The following is a 13,469-nucleotide window of genomic DNA, read 5'->3' as shown; positions in this document are numbered from 1 at the left end:
AGTTTTCTGTGAATATCTCGAGAACCGTAAGGTTTAGGAGGACCATTTTTTTTTTGTATGTTGATCTCAAGGGGCCATGTCAACCCATTCCATAACCACTCATTTCATGTATAGCGCCACCTAGTTAAACACAAAAAAGTAAAAATGAGGTGTTGTAATCGCAGGTATCTGTGACCTAACATAGTCAAAACTGCACGAAATTGGAAGTGTAGGATCATTATGACACCCTCTGAATGCACGCCAAGTTTCGTGGAATTCCGTTCATGGGGGGCCACACAATAAATTAATTTATGTTACTATACACCAACTGGCCTGTAGGTGGCCGGAGACAGTTTTCTGTGAATATCTCGAGAACCGTAGGGCCTAGGAGGTCCACCTTTTTTTTGTATGTTGATCTCAAGGGGCCATGTCAACCCATCCCATTACCACTTATTTCATGTATAGCGCCACCTAGTTAAAAATTAAAAAGCAAAAAATTAGGTGTTTTCATCACAATATCTCTGGCTGACATGGTCAAAACTGCACGAAATTGAAAGTGTAGGATCATTATGACACCCTCCGAATGCATGCCAAGTTTTGTGTACTTTCGTTCATGGGGGGCCTTACAATAAAACAATTTATGTGTACATTTAGTGACGTACACCAACAAGGATTCCCGGGACACTGAAAGACCGGGGTACACAAAACTTGGTGGGCATGTACCCCCACATGGATAGCATGGAACTGTCATTTTTCGTTTTGATCTGTAGCCCCCCCGCTGGACTGGACCCCCCGAAAGGAGGGTAGGCCAGACACAGTTCTCTGTGAATATCTTGAGAACTGTAGGGCCTAGGATGACCATTTTTTCCGTATATTTGCCTCCAGGGGTCATGTTAACCCAGTTCATGTGCACAAACAGATACACACACACATTCACAGTAATCATGACACATACTCACACAGTAGACATATGTATGCTTCCATGCACAGGCACATACGCAGGCACACACACACACACACACACACACACACACACACACACACACACACACACACACACACACACAACATAAACATAACACAAACAATCAAGAATTTCTCATAATTATGAACAGGCAAGATGGAGGTGGGGTTGTATAAAATGAATTTTACATGTGAAATCTATGAACTAATCATGTTTTGGTACTTGTTGTCTAGCAGATACCAGTGAGAATTGAGTGTGGATAATGCAATTTAGTGAGACAGTTAGAATCATATAGGCCTTTCAGCGTGATTTCTTTTTGTGGAAAAAATGTGCTGGACTGGGCGGCGGTCATATTTTGTACCGCTCTGCGGTACATCTAGTTTACTGGCTACTTTAGTGATGCTGATCAATTGTGCTCTTGTGCCAGCAAACAGCCCGTTGAACCAAGATCCCTGATTACTAACTGGTTGAACTCAGTGGATAAATAGTCGTCTGTTCTTTGCCATGACTTCTTCTGTAACATCTTTCATATCATGTAATGCTATATGTAGATGTCCTCAATTGTAGCTCAAATTCAGCATGCAAAAATACCAGCCAACAAAAAAAAGAAAAAAAGAAAACAGACCAACTAGTGATTTTCACTTGGTTTTCTGGACCACCCTTTATAACACTTCAAATATCAAACAAGCATTGATTTATGAGCGAGACGATCACACACTGACCACACAGATTAGGGGGGTACCTAAAGACTCTTTAGTTCCAAACTTCTTTTTTAACGAAAATAGATCATAACATTTTTAAACATTAAAAATGACAATGTAACAATGCAGCCTTAAAGGCCCACTCACAGTTCTCACAGTTGCTTAGATTGGAGGGCAACTGCCATGATGTACGAAACCACTTACAAAGACGATCTGTTTCTCTCCAACTACTTTACACAGAGTGTCTGCTCTGAAATCAGTTACCACACAGAGGGACTCACATCGCTCTTCTGTCAATTTAAGACTGCTGATTGAAATAAGACACATTATCTTTCTTTTTTCTCACTCACTCACTCTCTTCCTGCTTACATGGACCTGCTCAAATGTTTTTATTCACAGTTTGAGGGAATGTGCATAGGATCTACAATTTGAAATGGGCCCCATAAATGATGTACGCCATAGTCTTTTGTTTTGAAGCTCCTAAACATGTGTCCTCTCATAAACTCAACGAGGAACCCACAAGTGCAAACAAAGGCATAAGTTGCTTCTTGTCACAGTGGATAGGGGCCCCAAAGTGCAATCACGTTGTATTGACCTACAACTCCCATGATTCAGTTTGCTGCGTTGGGAACGCCCTCAGGGATTAGGGAGGTGAAGAAGGTGGTGATGAAGGACCAGGCGGAGGAGAAGAAGCCATTTTGGTCGTCTTCTCCCGGGGGTCCCTCGCTACCTTCCTCTGCACTGTCCCCATCCTCGTCTCCAAAGCCATCGTCTATTACGCGCTCCTGTGGACAGCAAATACAGAGACGAGGGAAAAATGTGAATCACTATAAAAGCTACTCCTTAAATATGTGTTAAATCTCTCAAGTCTTAAATTGTCTATAGAATTATTCAGAATACTACAGTGCTCCTCAAACGATTGTAAATACCGCTGTGTACCTGGACAGGATGGATTTAAAAAGCTAAATGCAAACACTCCATGAATCTCCCTCCCTCCCTCCCTTCATTCATTCATTCATTCATTCATTCCTTCATTCATTTGTCTAAAATGTAAAAATTGTCTCTACAACCTGCATTGGTCAACACAATACAACAATACAAAATAATAAAGCAACTTCCAAGCGCATGTGTAGAAAGTGTGTGAATATGTGCACATGAAACACAAATTGGGATGGAGTACCATATCCTGGAGGTCATTTAGATCCCCGTCCAGTTCGTCCTGGTTGCCCCCGTCTGCCAGGTTCTGTAGCTCGTGCTCTAGGTTGAAAGGTAGCCAGCCGGCTTGATGACTGGGGGGGGGGGGGGGAGGACCACAGGATGAGCATACAAACTCAAAGTTAAACTTGAAACCCCACTATGAGCAACTTGACCAGACAGTTTATGTTTATGTAGTTATTCAGACAATAGGTAAGAAGAAAGTTATCTGAATTCATCCATTTTTCAGACGTGAAGGGACAAGCAGCACAAACCATCAACACTATGACTAGAACCAGTGAGACTGACAACCACACTGCTCTACACTGGGTGGGCACCAGTTTGCGGAGCCTTGAGCCCAAGAAGACTTGTCTAATGTTTCTGAACGTACGCGCCACTATCACAGTGGAAGCTAGTTGTTAAAGCAGACGCAATGCCAACGGAACCTTTCAGTTACGTGTCCGTTGTAGCCTCCCTGTAAAAAACACCTGACTGTGGCTGAAAGTGTGGCAAAGGGAAGTTCTGAAATTGACAAATAGATCAGCTCCACTGGTACGCAGAGCCTTGTGTATATTTTATGATCATACAGTGCTGGACCTCGCGCACACACACACACACACACACACACACACACACACACACACACACACACACACACACACACACACACACACACACACACACACACACACACACACACACACACACACACACACACACACACACACACACACACACACACGCCAGGGATGGAAATTAGCATCAGCCAAATGCGGGTGAATTTGGTCAACTTACCAGCCACTGTGTCGGGTAAGTATATATACCAATATACAGTCAGATACAAATCATTTCCAAAGGCCCTGACGGTTAAAAATGAGTCTCGTAGTAGGGATCATGTAATGTTATCAGTAGCTTGGGTAAATCTAAGGGTAAGTCATGGTGAGTTCAAGTTACCTACAATCACTACCAGTGAGCCGAAGTCTCCCTGGGACGCGCTGCATTGGAGCTTAGCTGTGCTTAAATCGCCTAGATATCTGTAAAATCATTTTCACAAAATGCTAAGCATGCATGTATTTAAGTTTCTTAAAACTGAGCTGTGCTTAAATTGGTCAATGCATGATTTCATTACAGGCCAAATAAAAAATAAATGTTAAATATAGCCTAGATATCTGTAAATATTAAAATCAGACGATGTAGGCTACACAGATCAAGTTGGATTACAGCTCCATAACTCAGACCAATGGATTGTGTCTTAAAAGGAGCCACACCACTTTTATAACACTATAAATATGATAGCTGTTCTGTTGACCTTTAGATTTGTTCCTACTGTGCATGGAGGACAGGCCAATTATGAGTTCTGTCCAACATTGGTGGTAGGTTTAGAGTTCAGCAAGTTTTAATCTTATTGCAATAATACTGATAATCATGATCATTTTGGTCATGATATCAAATTTTCATACCGTATCTCTAGTGGCTGGTAAAAAAGTTGAGTGGCTGGTAGATTTTGGAATCCACCAGCCACAGTGGCAGGTGGACTAAATATTTGATTTCCATCCCTGACACACACACATACACATACACACACACACACACACACTTACAGGTAGAGCAGCAGCATGCCTCCAATGACCATGACGAATCGGTTGAAGGAGGAGTAGAAGTAGATGATGCTGAGCAGGACGATCGCCCGGGCTCCCGTGTACACCCAATCCAGCCAATCACGGTTCTGATCCTCCCCATCTTGCCCCTCCCCACCAATGGGATCAGCAGGAGCAGCCTGCTGCTCCACTCTGGGCTGTTCCGATTGGCCTGTGGGGGGAATGGGCGTTGCGGTCTGATAATATGCAGCCAATGAGGCTTGCCTGACAGCAAAGAAGAAGACAAGAAAAGAAAAGAAGAGAAGAGAATACAAGGTAGAAGACAAGAAAAGAAAAGAAGAGAAGAGAATACAAGGTTGTTAGGTAAATAAAATTGTGATCTGTGCTCTCTCGCTACCCAAATTTGTTAACTGCTTCCCACAAAAGAATGCTTCCATGTCCTGTGTATGGCATGTCTACAATTCAGTTTCTCAGAACCAAAAAGGCTTTTTGGCAAGCAAAGAATTCTTCATATGAAAGAGGTATTCTGTACAATGCAAATAACGCTGTGAAAACTGGCAGCCAAGTGGCCAATCAAGTGCTGAAAACGTTAGAGGGTAAAAAAAAAAAAAACTGTTGATGGAAACTGTGTGTGTGTGTGTGTGTGTGTGTGTGTGTGTGTGTGTGTGTGTGTGTGTGTGTGTGTGTGTGTGTGTGTGTAATGTGTAGCACACAAGTGATCCACTGAATGAATGAGCAAAGAGGCCTGGGCCTTTGAGTACACCTAAATCACAGAGCAAAAGTGTGCACTCACTCCGAGTGCACCCTTAATAGCCTGGGAGTAAAAGCTCAAGTGCTCGCCTTCCCACAGACACAGGAAGGCACTAAGCGCTTTCAGACATACTGTACGTGTAAGACCGGAAGTTCTGCCGATGTTAAACGGTGGGGCCGTATATCTGAACGACATAACCGGTCATATGGAGGTCCGAATTTAGCCGGTTGTTCTACTACTCCCCCCCTGGTAGGACCTCCGTTTGACAAACCTCCGCATATACTCCGGAGGTTATATCTGAAAGCGCTTAGTGACTCACTAACTCACTGGTGCATGTAGAGCTGCCAGGCGTAGGCCTGCTGCCACCACAGGAGGCTCATGGGGCTGATGGGAGCGGTCGTTCCGTAGGGAGGACTGGCTGCCTGGGGGAACTGGAGCCAGTGACTAGACAAGGGGAAGAGATTGCGTCAGGACTCCACTCCAAAGGCACAGGAGAAATTAGCACAGAATTGGCAGAGAGTGTGGGAAAAAAGCAAGGCCAATTGCATGCACCTGGATACAAAATCACCTACAAAAATAATACACATAAACATACACCACATGTACAGTATGTATGCATACGTATGCACACACACAAACACACATAAAAAAAACACTGGTGAAAAGCATTTGCATGAAAAATGTGGAAACCTAACACACAACTATACAGAGAGAGAGAGAGCTGCAATGCAGAAATAAAAGATTTGCATAAACCAGAGGGATGTAAAAAACACACCACCACACACACAGCACTGACCCTTGTGCAAAGGCAGGATGTGCTGCAGTGTTGATTAAGTGACCTTGCTGGTTCTGCCCGCCTGTGTGCGGCCCTGGAACATGTGACAGGCCAGCTGCAGTACTGGTACTCTCTGTGCTCTGAAAAACAGGAAAAAAAGATCTTCAGCAGTGTGTGTGTGGGTGCATGTTGTCATACTATGTAAAACTTCTGATGTGTGTGTTCATGAATGTAAATGTGAGAGTGTGCAGTGTCTGTGTGTGTTGTTGTTATTGTTGTTGTTTTAATTATGTGTAGCTACACCTACACCTTTGGAAAGTGATGTTTTTCTACACAGTAGTGTCCCAGCATTCTCTTATTGTCACCTTCACAGCGTGAACAATCGATTACCCTACTAAAAGAAGAGGCACTGTTTTCGTGTTATTCTTAGTCCTTTTTACTGCTTCTAAGTCAGCTGATGTCGTTGACGTTTGTCCATTGGGAGCTTGCTATGGCTAGCTTTTGCCCTAGCTGGGCATCGGACATCCTTCCATCCATCCGTAAGCGGTGCACTTCACTGTCTGGTCGAGGGGATCTCTCGGGACAGGTGGACCTACAGTAGGCTACTCTGCGAAAGATCTGCCGTGGCCGCCGAGCTGTTGCTGACCTGCGAGCTGCCATGCCAACTGCAGACTAACGTTAACGGTGAAGAGCTACAATCTCACGGAGCAACAAAATCGCTGTTAAAAGTCCATCTACACGATCGCCCACTACTTCAGACTGTGCTTCCAGTGATCTCCAGACTGCAGACTACAAGGCCTAACGTTATCTCCAGACTGCCAGTGAATTCACCGGGTTGGTCAGTTGCTAAAGAACTTTGTTGCCGTTGCATGTGAAGACACAGCTCTGTGCGCAGTTTTCACGGATCATCATTGCCCTTGGACATTTTTCAGCTGGTTTGGAAATTGGACTAATTTTAACATCACTTTTCCCACTTTTTAAATATATATATATATCTTTTTTTTTACTTTGTATTTGTTTATTTGTTTTGTTGTATGTCTTGTATGTCTTGGTGTCACGGGTACGCTGGCGACTACGCCGCTCCGTCCAGCATTTTTTGTATTTGTTATTTTTTAAATGTATTTGTCATGTCTTGATGTCATGGGCACGCTGGCGACTATGCCGCTCCATCCGGCATCTTTTGTCTTGTTATGTGTCTTGTTTGTGGAGCGCTTTGGGTTGCACTCTGTGCATGTTTAAATGCGCTTTAAAAATAAAAATGACTTGAAAATGACTTGCCTTGGTTATTGTGTACTCTACTGGGTTAGGTCTCTGTGGAACAGATGCAACATTGGCACTTTGTGAGTGCATAATGGAATTTGGTTATCTCTTTGGAATTTGGAGTGTTGGAGTAAAGGTACTGAATGTAACTGCTTGAGGTTTTCTGCTCAGTTTCTACTTGGTTGCCAAAGCTTCAAATGAATGCCATGTGGTAACTGACCTAACCCACATTTAAAACCAATTGCTGACAGGCATATTTAAGAATGCATGTGTCTGTCTCAACACAGGCCTGTCATTAATCTAATGAGTGTTTGCTGTCTTTAGATATCTAGAGTAGAACAAGCAATCAGTGTTTCACATAAACCAAAATCAGTTGTTTCTATGATTTTCCTGCTCAGCTAAAGTCATGTGTGCAGTGTAAACCTTTTGAAAATGCTGTATTCTTCTGACAAGAACATCAAGACCTCAGCCATTATCAAAGAGAAAAGGATCAACCAGAGAGCACAAGAGTGACTGGTGCGATGGTGTGTTTGTTATTTCCTGGGAGGTGGAAGATATCAAAACACCTACCATTTTCTAATATGATGCATCTGGGCTCTCAAACATCAAATATGTGTGTGTGTTTTTTTAATGTATTTTGCAATGTACTGTATGTCTGAGTCTCTAAGTCTAGAACTAAGTCTAAGTTCAGCAACTCACGGTCCTACAAGCAACCGTGAGCAAGCGACACTGCAGGAGGACTTACAGCTGGCCGAGGGTCTGAGTTGGAGCTTGAGTGGGACTTGCTCTTAGTGTGTCTTCTGCGCGGCTGAGGGGAGCCTGGGGGAGTTCGGGAGGCGCACACCAGGTGGAGCATGTGGTACTCATCCTGCTGTGGAGAGCAGCCCATATGGAAGGTTAAGCCTCCACAGAGGGTCACGTCACTACAGTGGCGGACGCAACACGGTCACGTTCAGAAAACAGGGACAATGCCACAGAAAGCTGAGGACGCCTTTACCTTGCGCCACAAAAGTGTGCCAGACATAAATAATTAAATAAATTAAAACCCTAATAATACCATAACAATACAATAAATAAACAAATACATGTATCAGACAAAACTAAGTCATTAACCCTTAGAACCGTAAGCTGTTTTTAGGGCATTTTCACTACCTTTATTCATAAGGATTTATTGTGGTCATTGTAAGTGCCACACACACATATTATATATTGTTTTTTTCAGCAGCATCATTTCATGTATTAGTACTAGCATTGATTTTATTTAGATTTTTAAAGAATTAAAATATAAAAAGCATATTATAAAAAATCTTATATTTCGACATGTATCTCACCACAGCAAGCTCATAGCTCTACATGCATTTCATGTGTGTGTAGGGCAGACTGTCCTGAATCAGGCAATATAATTGCCATGTTGGAGGAATACTCTGGGGCAGAGCAATTTACAGAAATATGTGGTGTGTGATTTACGGAAATAAATGCCATTTTTTATTTAGTGATGAAAAATTACCTTTTTGCACTTCATATCTGTGACGAACTGATCTGACCTGACTTGACCCGAGGTTGCATGTTAGCCTGCGTGCCTATGGTGTATCCACTCATAATGATTCTCAACTTTTTACTGCATTGCCATGAACAAAGTAAAGGCAAAAAAGGTGTTTCTTTGTTGAACAAATTGGGATGCAATGTGAGCCTTGAATTGGATGCCATGCAGGAATTTGCTAGGATCTCAAAACCGGATTATGAACATGCTTTCCCATAGAGAAACACACGATAGCATTGGATTATAAACATGCTTTGCCACAAGAACAGACAAAAACGTGGGGTAAGTCCAGCTATATGAAGTTATTATTTTGCTGTCACTCCGTCTGTTTTATAACCCAGAAGGATGTACTTAGTATCAAATGATAGCTCTGAGTCTCCTCTTTCATCTGACATGCGTGGCATATCTATTCAATCACGGGTCCGCGAGTAATTCAAACAAGAGTAATGGGTGCGCAGGTGAACGCCGAGAAGTATAGACTGTAAATATGATGCAATTTGATTTAATTTCATGATTTTTTTAAATTTTCATACTTGATCGTACAGACAAGTGTGTAGTCTCTTTGGAAAGCCCCACTTCTGCTCTGTCATGCAATAAAGGTTTCATCTCGCTGCAATGAACAATTCCGGAGCAATGTAACAGAGAAGAAAGTAGGGATCGACCGATATGGATTTTTTAGTGCCGATACCGATACCGATTTTTTTCCACCAGCCTAAGCCGATGACCGATACAGGCTGACGATTTTCTTGAGCCGATATTTGGAGCCGATACTGCTTTTATTTTGCTCCCTCAATTTACATCATACAAATGACACATAATTACACAAATGATCATAACAAATGTTATAAGTCTCAATTTAAAAAAGGAACATTGAACTTATGGATGGGTGCACTGAATATGGTTAACTGTGCAAAATGCTTTCATCAACATCTTACAACACAGCCTTGATGATGCATTGCTTGCTGACATATTATAAGACATAATTCAGGTCATCACAAAATGTCAACACATTTAAATAATTTAAGAAAACAATAAGCCTGAAAATTAGCTATTGAAATAAAGTGCTTGATTTGTAATTTAAGACTGCATGGTTTCAATTTTTCTATGTCTATATTTTTCTAAAAAAAGCTGCCAGATGTCAACCACAGAACATAAATCAGCAGAGGAAAATAACGTGGTGTCAAATGTTTCTGTTCTAAACGGCATCAACGTCAAAAGGTATAAAAACATATCTCTCAGTTTTAAAATCTCTCCTTTAGGTAGCGCAGCACTCTCATATCGCTGTGATGCGTGTGTCCCACTGAGTGAGACAGACCAGACGCACACACAAACTTCTGTTTGGTAGCTGACGAACCACCATTGAACTGGATTGACAATGATAACGTTAGCAAACGGCTCTAAACAAGTAAGGCATACACGGTATGTCTGGTACATGATAAACGTTAACACGAATTAATATTCAACTACATATAACACGTCTCTCATTATTAAAGTAGGCTACCTATATCATTCGCATTTTCCATTTGGACCCACAAACTTGCTTCCAGTGTATGGCAATATTTCAGCGAAGTCAAACAGTTAAAAGATGCTTTGAAAGTTTAAAGTTTACTGTTGTCTTGAAGAGCAGGCTTTCAGCTCTCTGCTCCTGGGGGAGGGGCAGTCTGCACGTGAATTGCAGCTTCTCCAGCAACTCAGAGCTGCCTGTGGACGCCTGTATGTAAATAATGCGGGGGGAAAAACTATCGGCGAACGCAGCCGATTATCGGCCGATGCCGATACACGTAAAAAACGCAAATATCGGCCCGATATATCGGCCGGCCGATATATCGGTCGATCCCTAGAAGAAAGGGTGTTTTTTGACGCACTTTGCGTCAATCGGGTTCTAAGGGTTAAATGTACAATCAAATCTTCAAAAGAAAGCAGTCAAAATGCTTACTTTCCTTGTGTGAAAACCACTCAAAAAACTCAAACTTTGTGTTCTGTGTGTTGGGTTTGTGGGGGAATAGCCTTTGCATAACTTCTTCACAGTCATGTTAAATCTCTGTGAGGTAATAGCAACCAAATGGATCAAGGAAATGCTTGGGGCTTACCTTTCTCAGCACATCCTTGAGTTGCAGGTCGTCAGAGAGCAGCTTCCCTGAGTACACTAACCTCTGGTCCTTGGAGCTCTGCAAAGAGCAGAAGACTGACTGACTGACCCACATGCCTTGACATAACATGACTGGATACGACAGTTTGAGACCATGGATAGTGCCTCCGCTATGTACTGAACCTCCAGGGCCACTCTCGGTAATGACACCTAATTGGATGGAGGCGACTTAACCAGCATGTGGAGGATTACGGCCTTTCCGTTGTAGGGCAAAGACGGGGCTCCTAACCTGCTATTCATTAACAATGCAGATTGCTACAAAAAACAAGGCACAAAAACTCCAACAAACTACTTCATGACAAAAACAAATCCAAAAAGGAGTGATGTCATCACATCATTTCTATTTATTTTTAACTGCTGTGAGTCACGCAAGTAAGGTCGGCAGAGTGGGAGACCCAAAACAAAACAATTGGCAGATGCTTAACACCTCCACTTGAGAGTAGGCGGCATACTTGACTGTGGTCTTTTGCATCATAGAAACCAACACAGTAGTTATTACTGCATACGTTTTGTGCTGGTGGAGAATGTGTTGCTAGAGCAGATTACACTCCAGAACAAAGGAGTCACACAGCCTCCACTCTGACGTATAATCTGATGTTTTATTGCTACAAATCTTCTGAGTTAATTCCAAAAACACCAACCCATGTATTCCCCCTATTTCGCCCCCGCACGCAGACAGGGTTGCCCAGGTAACTTGGTCATCCGGGCCTAGTTCTTGTAAGGACACTGTATATGACATATCCATCTATACCAACAGCAGTACTACAAATAACAAAAAATGAAATATCCCAAATGGAACTGACATTTTTATTTCCCTGGCCTGAGCCAAGAACATATTCATAATAATGTCTGAACACCAAAGTAAGCTATTTAATGCAACTATTCATAAAATTAATCTTACAGCTGTGGACACACCCACTGACCCATTCAGAAGAACAGCACAGATTCTAATCAGCACAAGCACAGCATGATTACATAACCACTAGAGCAACAGTAACACACACTCACACCGCAAGTCATTACAAAAAAATGTACAAGATATCTCAAACACAGAAGTCACAACTGTGGCATACTTATGACAAATGTTATTTGAGTCATGTAACTTAAGATATGACATGTGACTTGCCCCTGTGGCTCAGAGCCTGAGCATAATGTAAAGCTGTGAATTTCAGCCAAACATGTATCATTTGTAAGTTATTGTATGTGTGCACTAGTTAGGGTTAGCGTATACTGATACTGACTGAGAATGAAAAATAGGCATTTAGACATCAACACTTGCTTGCTATGGTTTCTTACCGGTTTACTGGGATAAACGTGTGAGATGTGAGTTTTCAGCTTCTCCACCGTCCAGTTCAAGAAGCAATATATGGTCTGGTCATCATACTTCTGATTGGGGGCCTTGATGACCAGAGTAACGGGGATGTCCATATCCATGGCTCGCAGCATGGGTCAGGGGAAGCTATTTTAAATTATATTAAGTTAAATGAACAGTAAAATCAACGACAAGGTTTAATAGTCATTCAACCACAAAATGCGACTAAGTTGTCCTTCATTAGCTGACATCCAACATCCGTGCGATTTTGATGAAGCGACACTAACGTTATATGTCATGGTCTTCGGTAGGCTAGGGTGGATTCGTTAACCTAACGTCGTGTTTACATTTCGGGTGGAAGCTGCAGTAAAGCTGTAATATGTTCGATCTCTCAGTGTAAATATATTTATAACAGGGTAGCTGTGAGAACAAAGTTGGTTAAAATGTAAAATCCTTGTTTGCAAAGGCAAAGTTAGCAACAGTATAACAATATAAACTAGCTGCTACAACATGTATGTCAACCTACATACTACAGCTAGCTAGCTAACGTTAACAACAACATCAGATGCAATCAGCTTGGAATCTACCTAACAAGTTAGCTAGCAGGAATTCAGGAGGCGAATTCGTTTCTCTCCTCTGAAAGAGAATGTTAAGCTTGTCACACATACCTGGGGAGACACGTGCGGCAATTTCTCTGAACCTTTCGCTTTTTAATTTGCTGAAACCCATAAGACTAGCATGGGTCGCCTGAGCTGTAAAGCGAGAGCTCTTTAATGTCCGGAAATGACGACACAAGCTTGCCGAGACAAACCGCTGATTTGACAGCTTACAAGTAGCCTAAGAGGAAACTAAATATTTTTTTTTAAATTTATAATTTACGAATCTATAATCACCCAAAGAGTTATATTCTTTACATTCATTTACATGTATATGCTTCTTTTGTTGTTTCGAATGTGCCCTAGTCTGCAGATCAGGAGGGTCAGTCAGTGGATCTGGGAAGGCCGCATGAAAGGACAATACATGGTCAGGTGGTGTTCTAGCCCATTGAAATCAGATAGAACAATGCATGTCTAAATGTCATATTGAATGAAATATGAGAGTGTGGCACGTACTGCTATTAGCAGTGTTGTAATGTAACGGAGTACAAATACTTTATACAAATACGTTACTGTACTTAGAAATGTCACGGCTACTTTACTTCGCTATTTAAATGTATGTAACTTTCACTTTTACTCCAGTACATTTC

General features: G+C 42.1%; 1 protein-coding gene across 3 annotated transcripts; it reads right to left on the bottom strand.

Moving 5' to 3' along the window:
* Nucleotides 1-1,575: 1,575 nt before the first annotated feature.
* On the bottom strand, nt 1,576-13,001 carry LOC143140978 (homocysteine-responsive endoplasmic reticulum-resident ubiquitin-like domain member 2 protein). 3 transcript variants are annotated; one of them, XR_012990712.1, is made up of 10 exons: nt 12,892-13,001; nt 12,208-12,370; nt 10,853-10,930; nt 7,968-8,093; nt 5,984-6,102; nt 5,515-5,631; nt 4,440-4,700; nt 2,825-2,933; nt 1,922-2,429; nt 1,576-1,874 (listed from the first exon to the last, which is right to left on the bottom strand). XR_012990712.1 is itself a non-coding variant. In XM_076302165.1 (9 exons), the coding sequence occupies exons 2-9, from the start codon at nt 12,355-12,357 to the stop codon at nt 2,256-2,258; spliced, it is 1,134 nt and encodes a 377-aa protein (XP_076158280.1). In that variant the 5' UTR covers nt 12,358-12,370; nt 12,892-13,001; the 3' UTR covers nt 1,576-2,255. The 3 variants fall into 3 exon arrangements, 2 of the variants coding, with proteins under 2 accessions (XP_076158280.1, XP_076158281.1); XM_076302165.1 differs by having other exon boundaries at nt 1,576-2,429; XM_076302166.1 differs by lacking the exon at nt 7,968-8,093 and having other exon boundaries at nt 1,576-2,429.
* Between the last annotated feature and the right edge of the window lie 468 nt (nt 13,002-13,469).

Source organism: Alosa pseudoharengus, unplaced genomic scaffold (assembly GCF_046254945.1).
Source record: "Alosa pseudoharengus isolate Yale_2024_CS ecotype anadromous, Long Island Sound unplaced genomic scaffold, YU_APseudo_1.1 YU_APseudo_1.1_scf_23, whole genome shotgun sequence".
Classification (NCBI taxonomy): domain Eukaryota; kingdom Metazoa; phylum Chordata; class Actinopteri; order Clupeiformes; family Clupeidae; genus Alosa; species Alosa pseudoharengus.
The sequence above is the reverse complement of the archived record's forward strand: the minus strand, read 5'-3'. Positions and strand labels throughout refer to the sequence as shown.

Coding starts and splice junctions, on each gene's coding strand:
- LOC143140978 (XM_076302165.1), bottom strand. CDS start 12,357: ATGCTGCGAGCCATGGATATGGACATCCCCGTTACTCTGGTCATCAAG. Junction 8,094..10,852: donor TCAAGGATGTGCTGAGAAAG/GTAAGCCCCAAG, acceptor TGCTCTCCACAG/CAGGATGAGTACCACATGCT. Junction 2,430..2,824: donor TAAATGACCTCCAGGATATG/GTACTCCATCCC, acceptor TGCTGTCCACAG/GAGCGCGTAATAGACGATGG.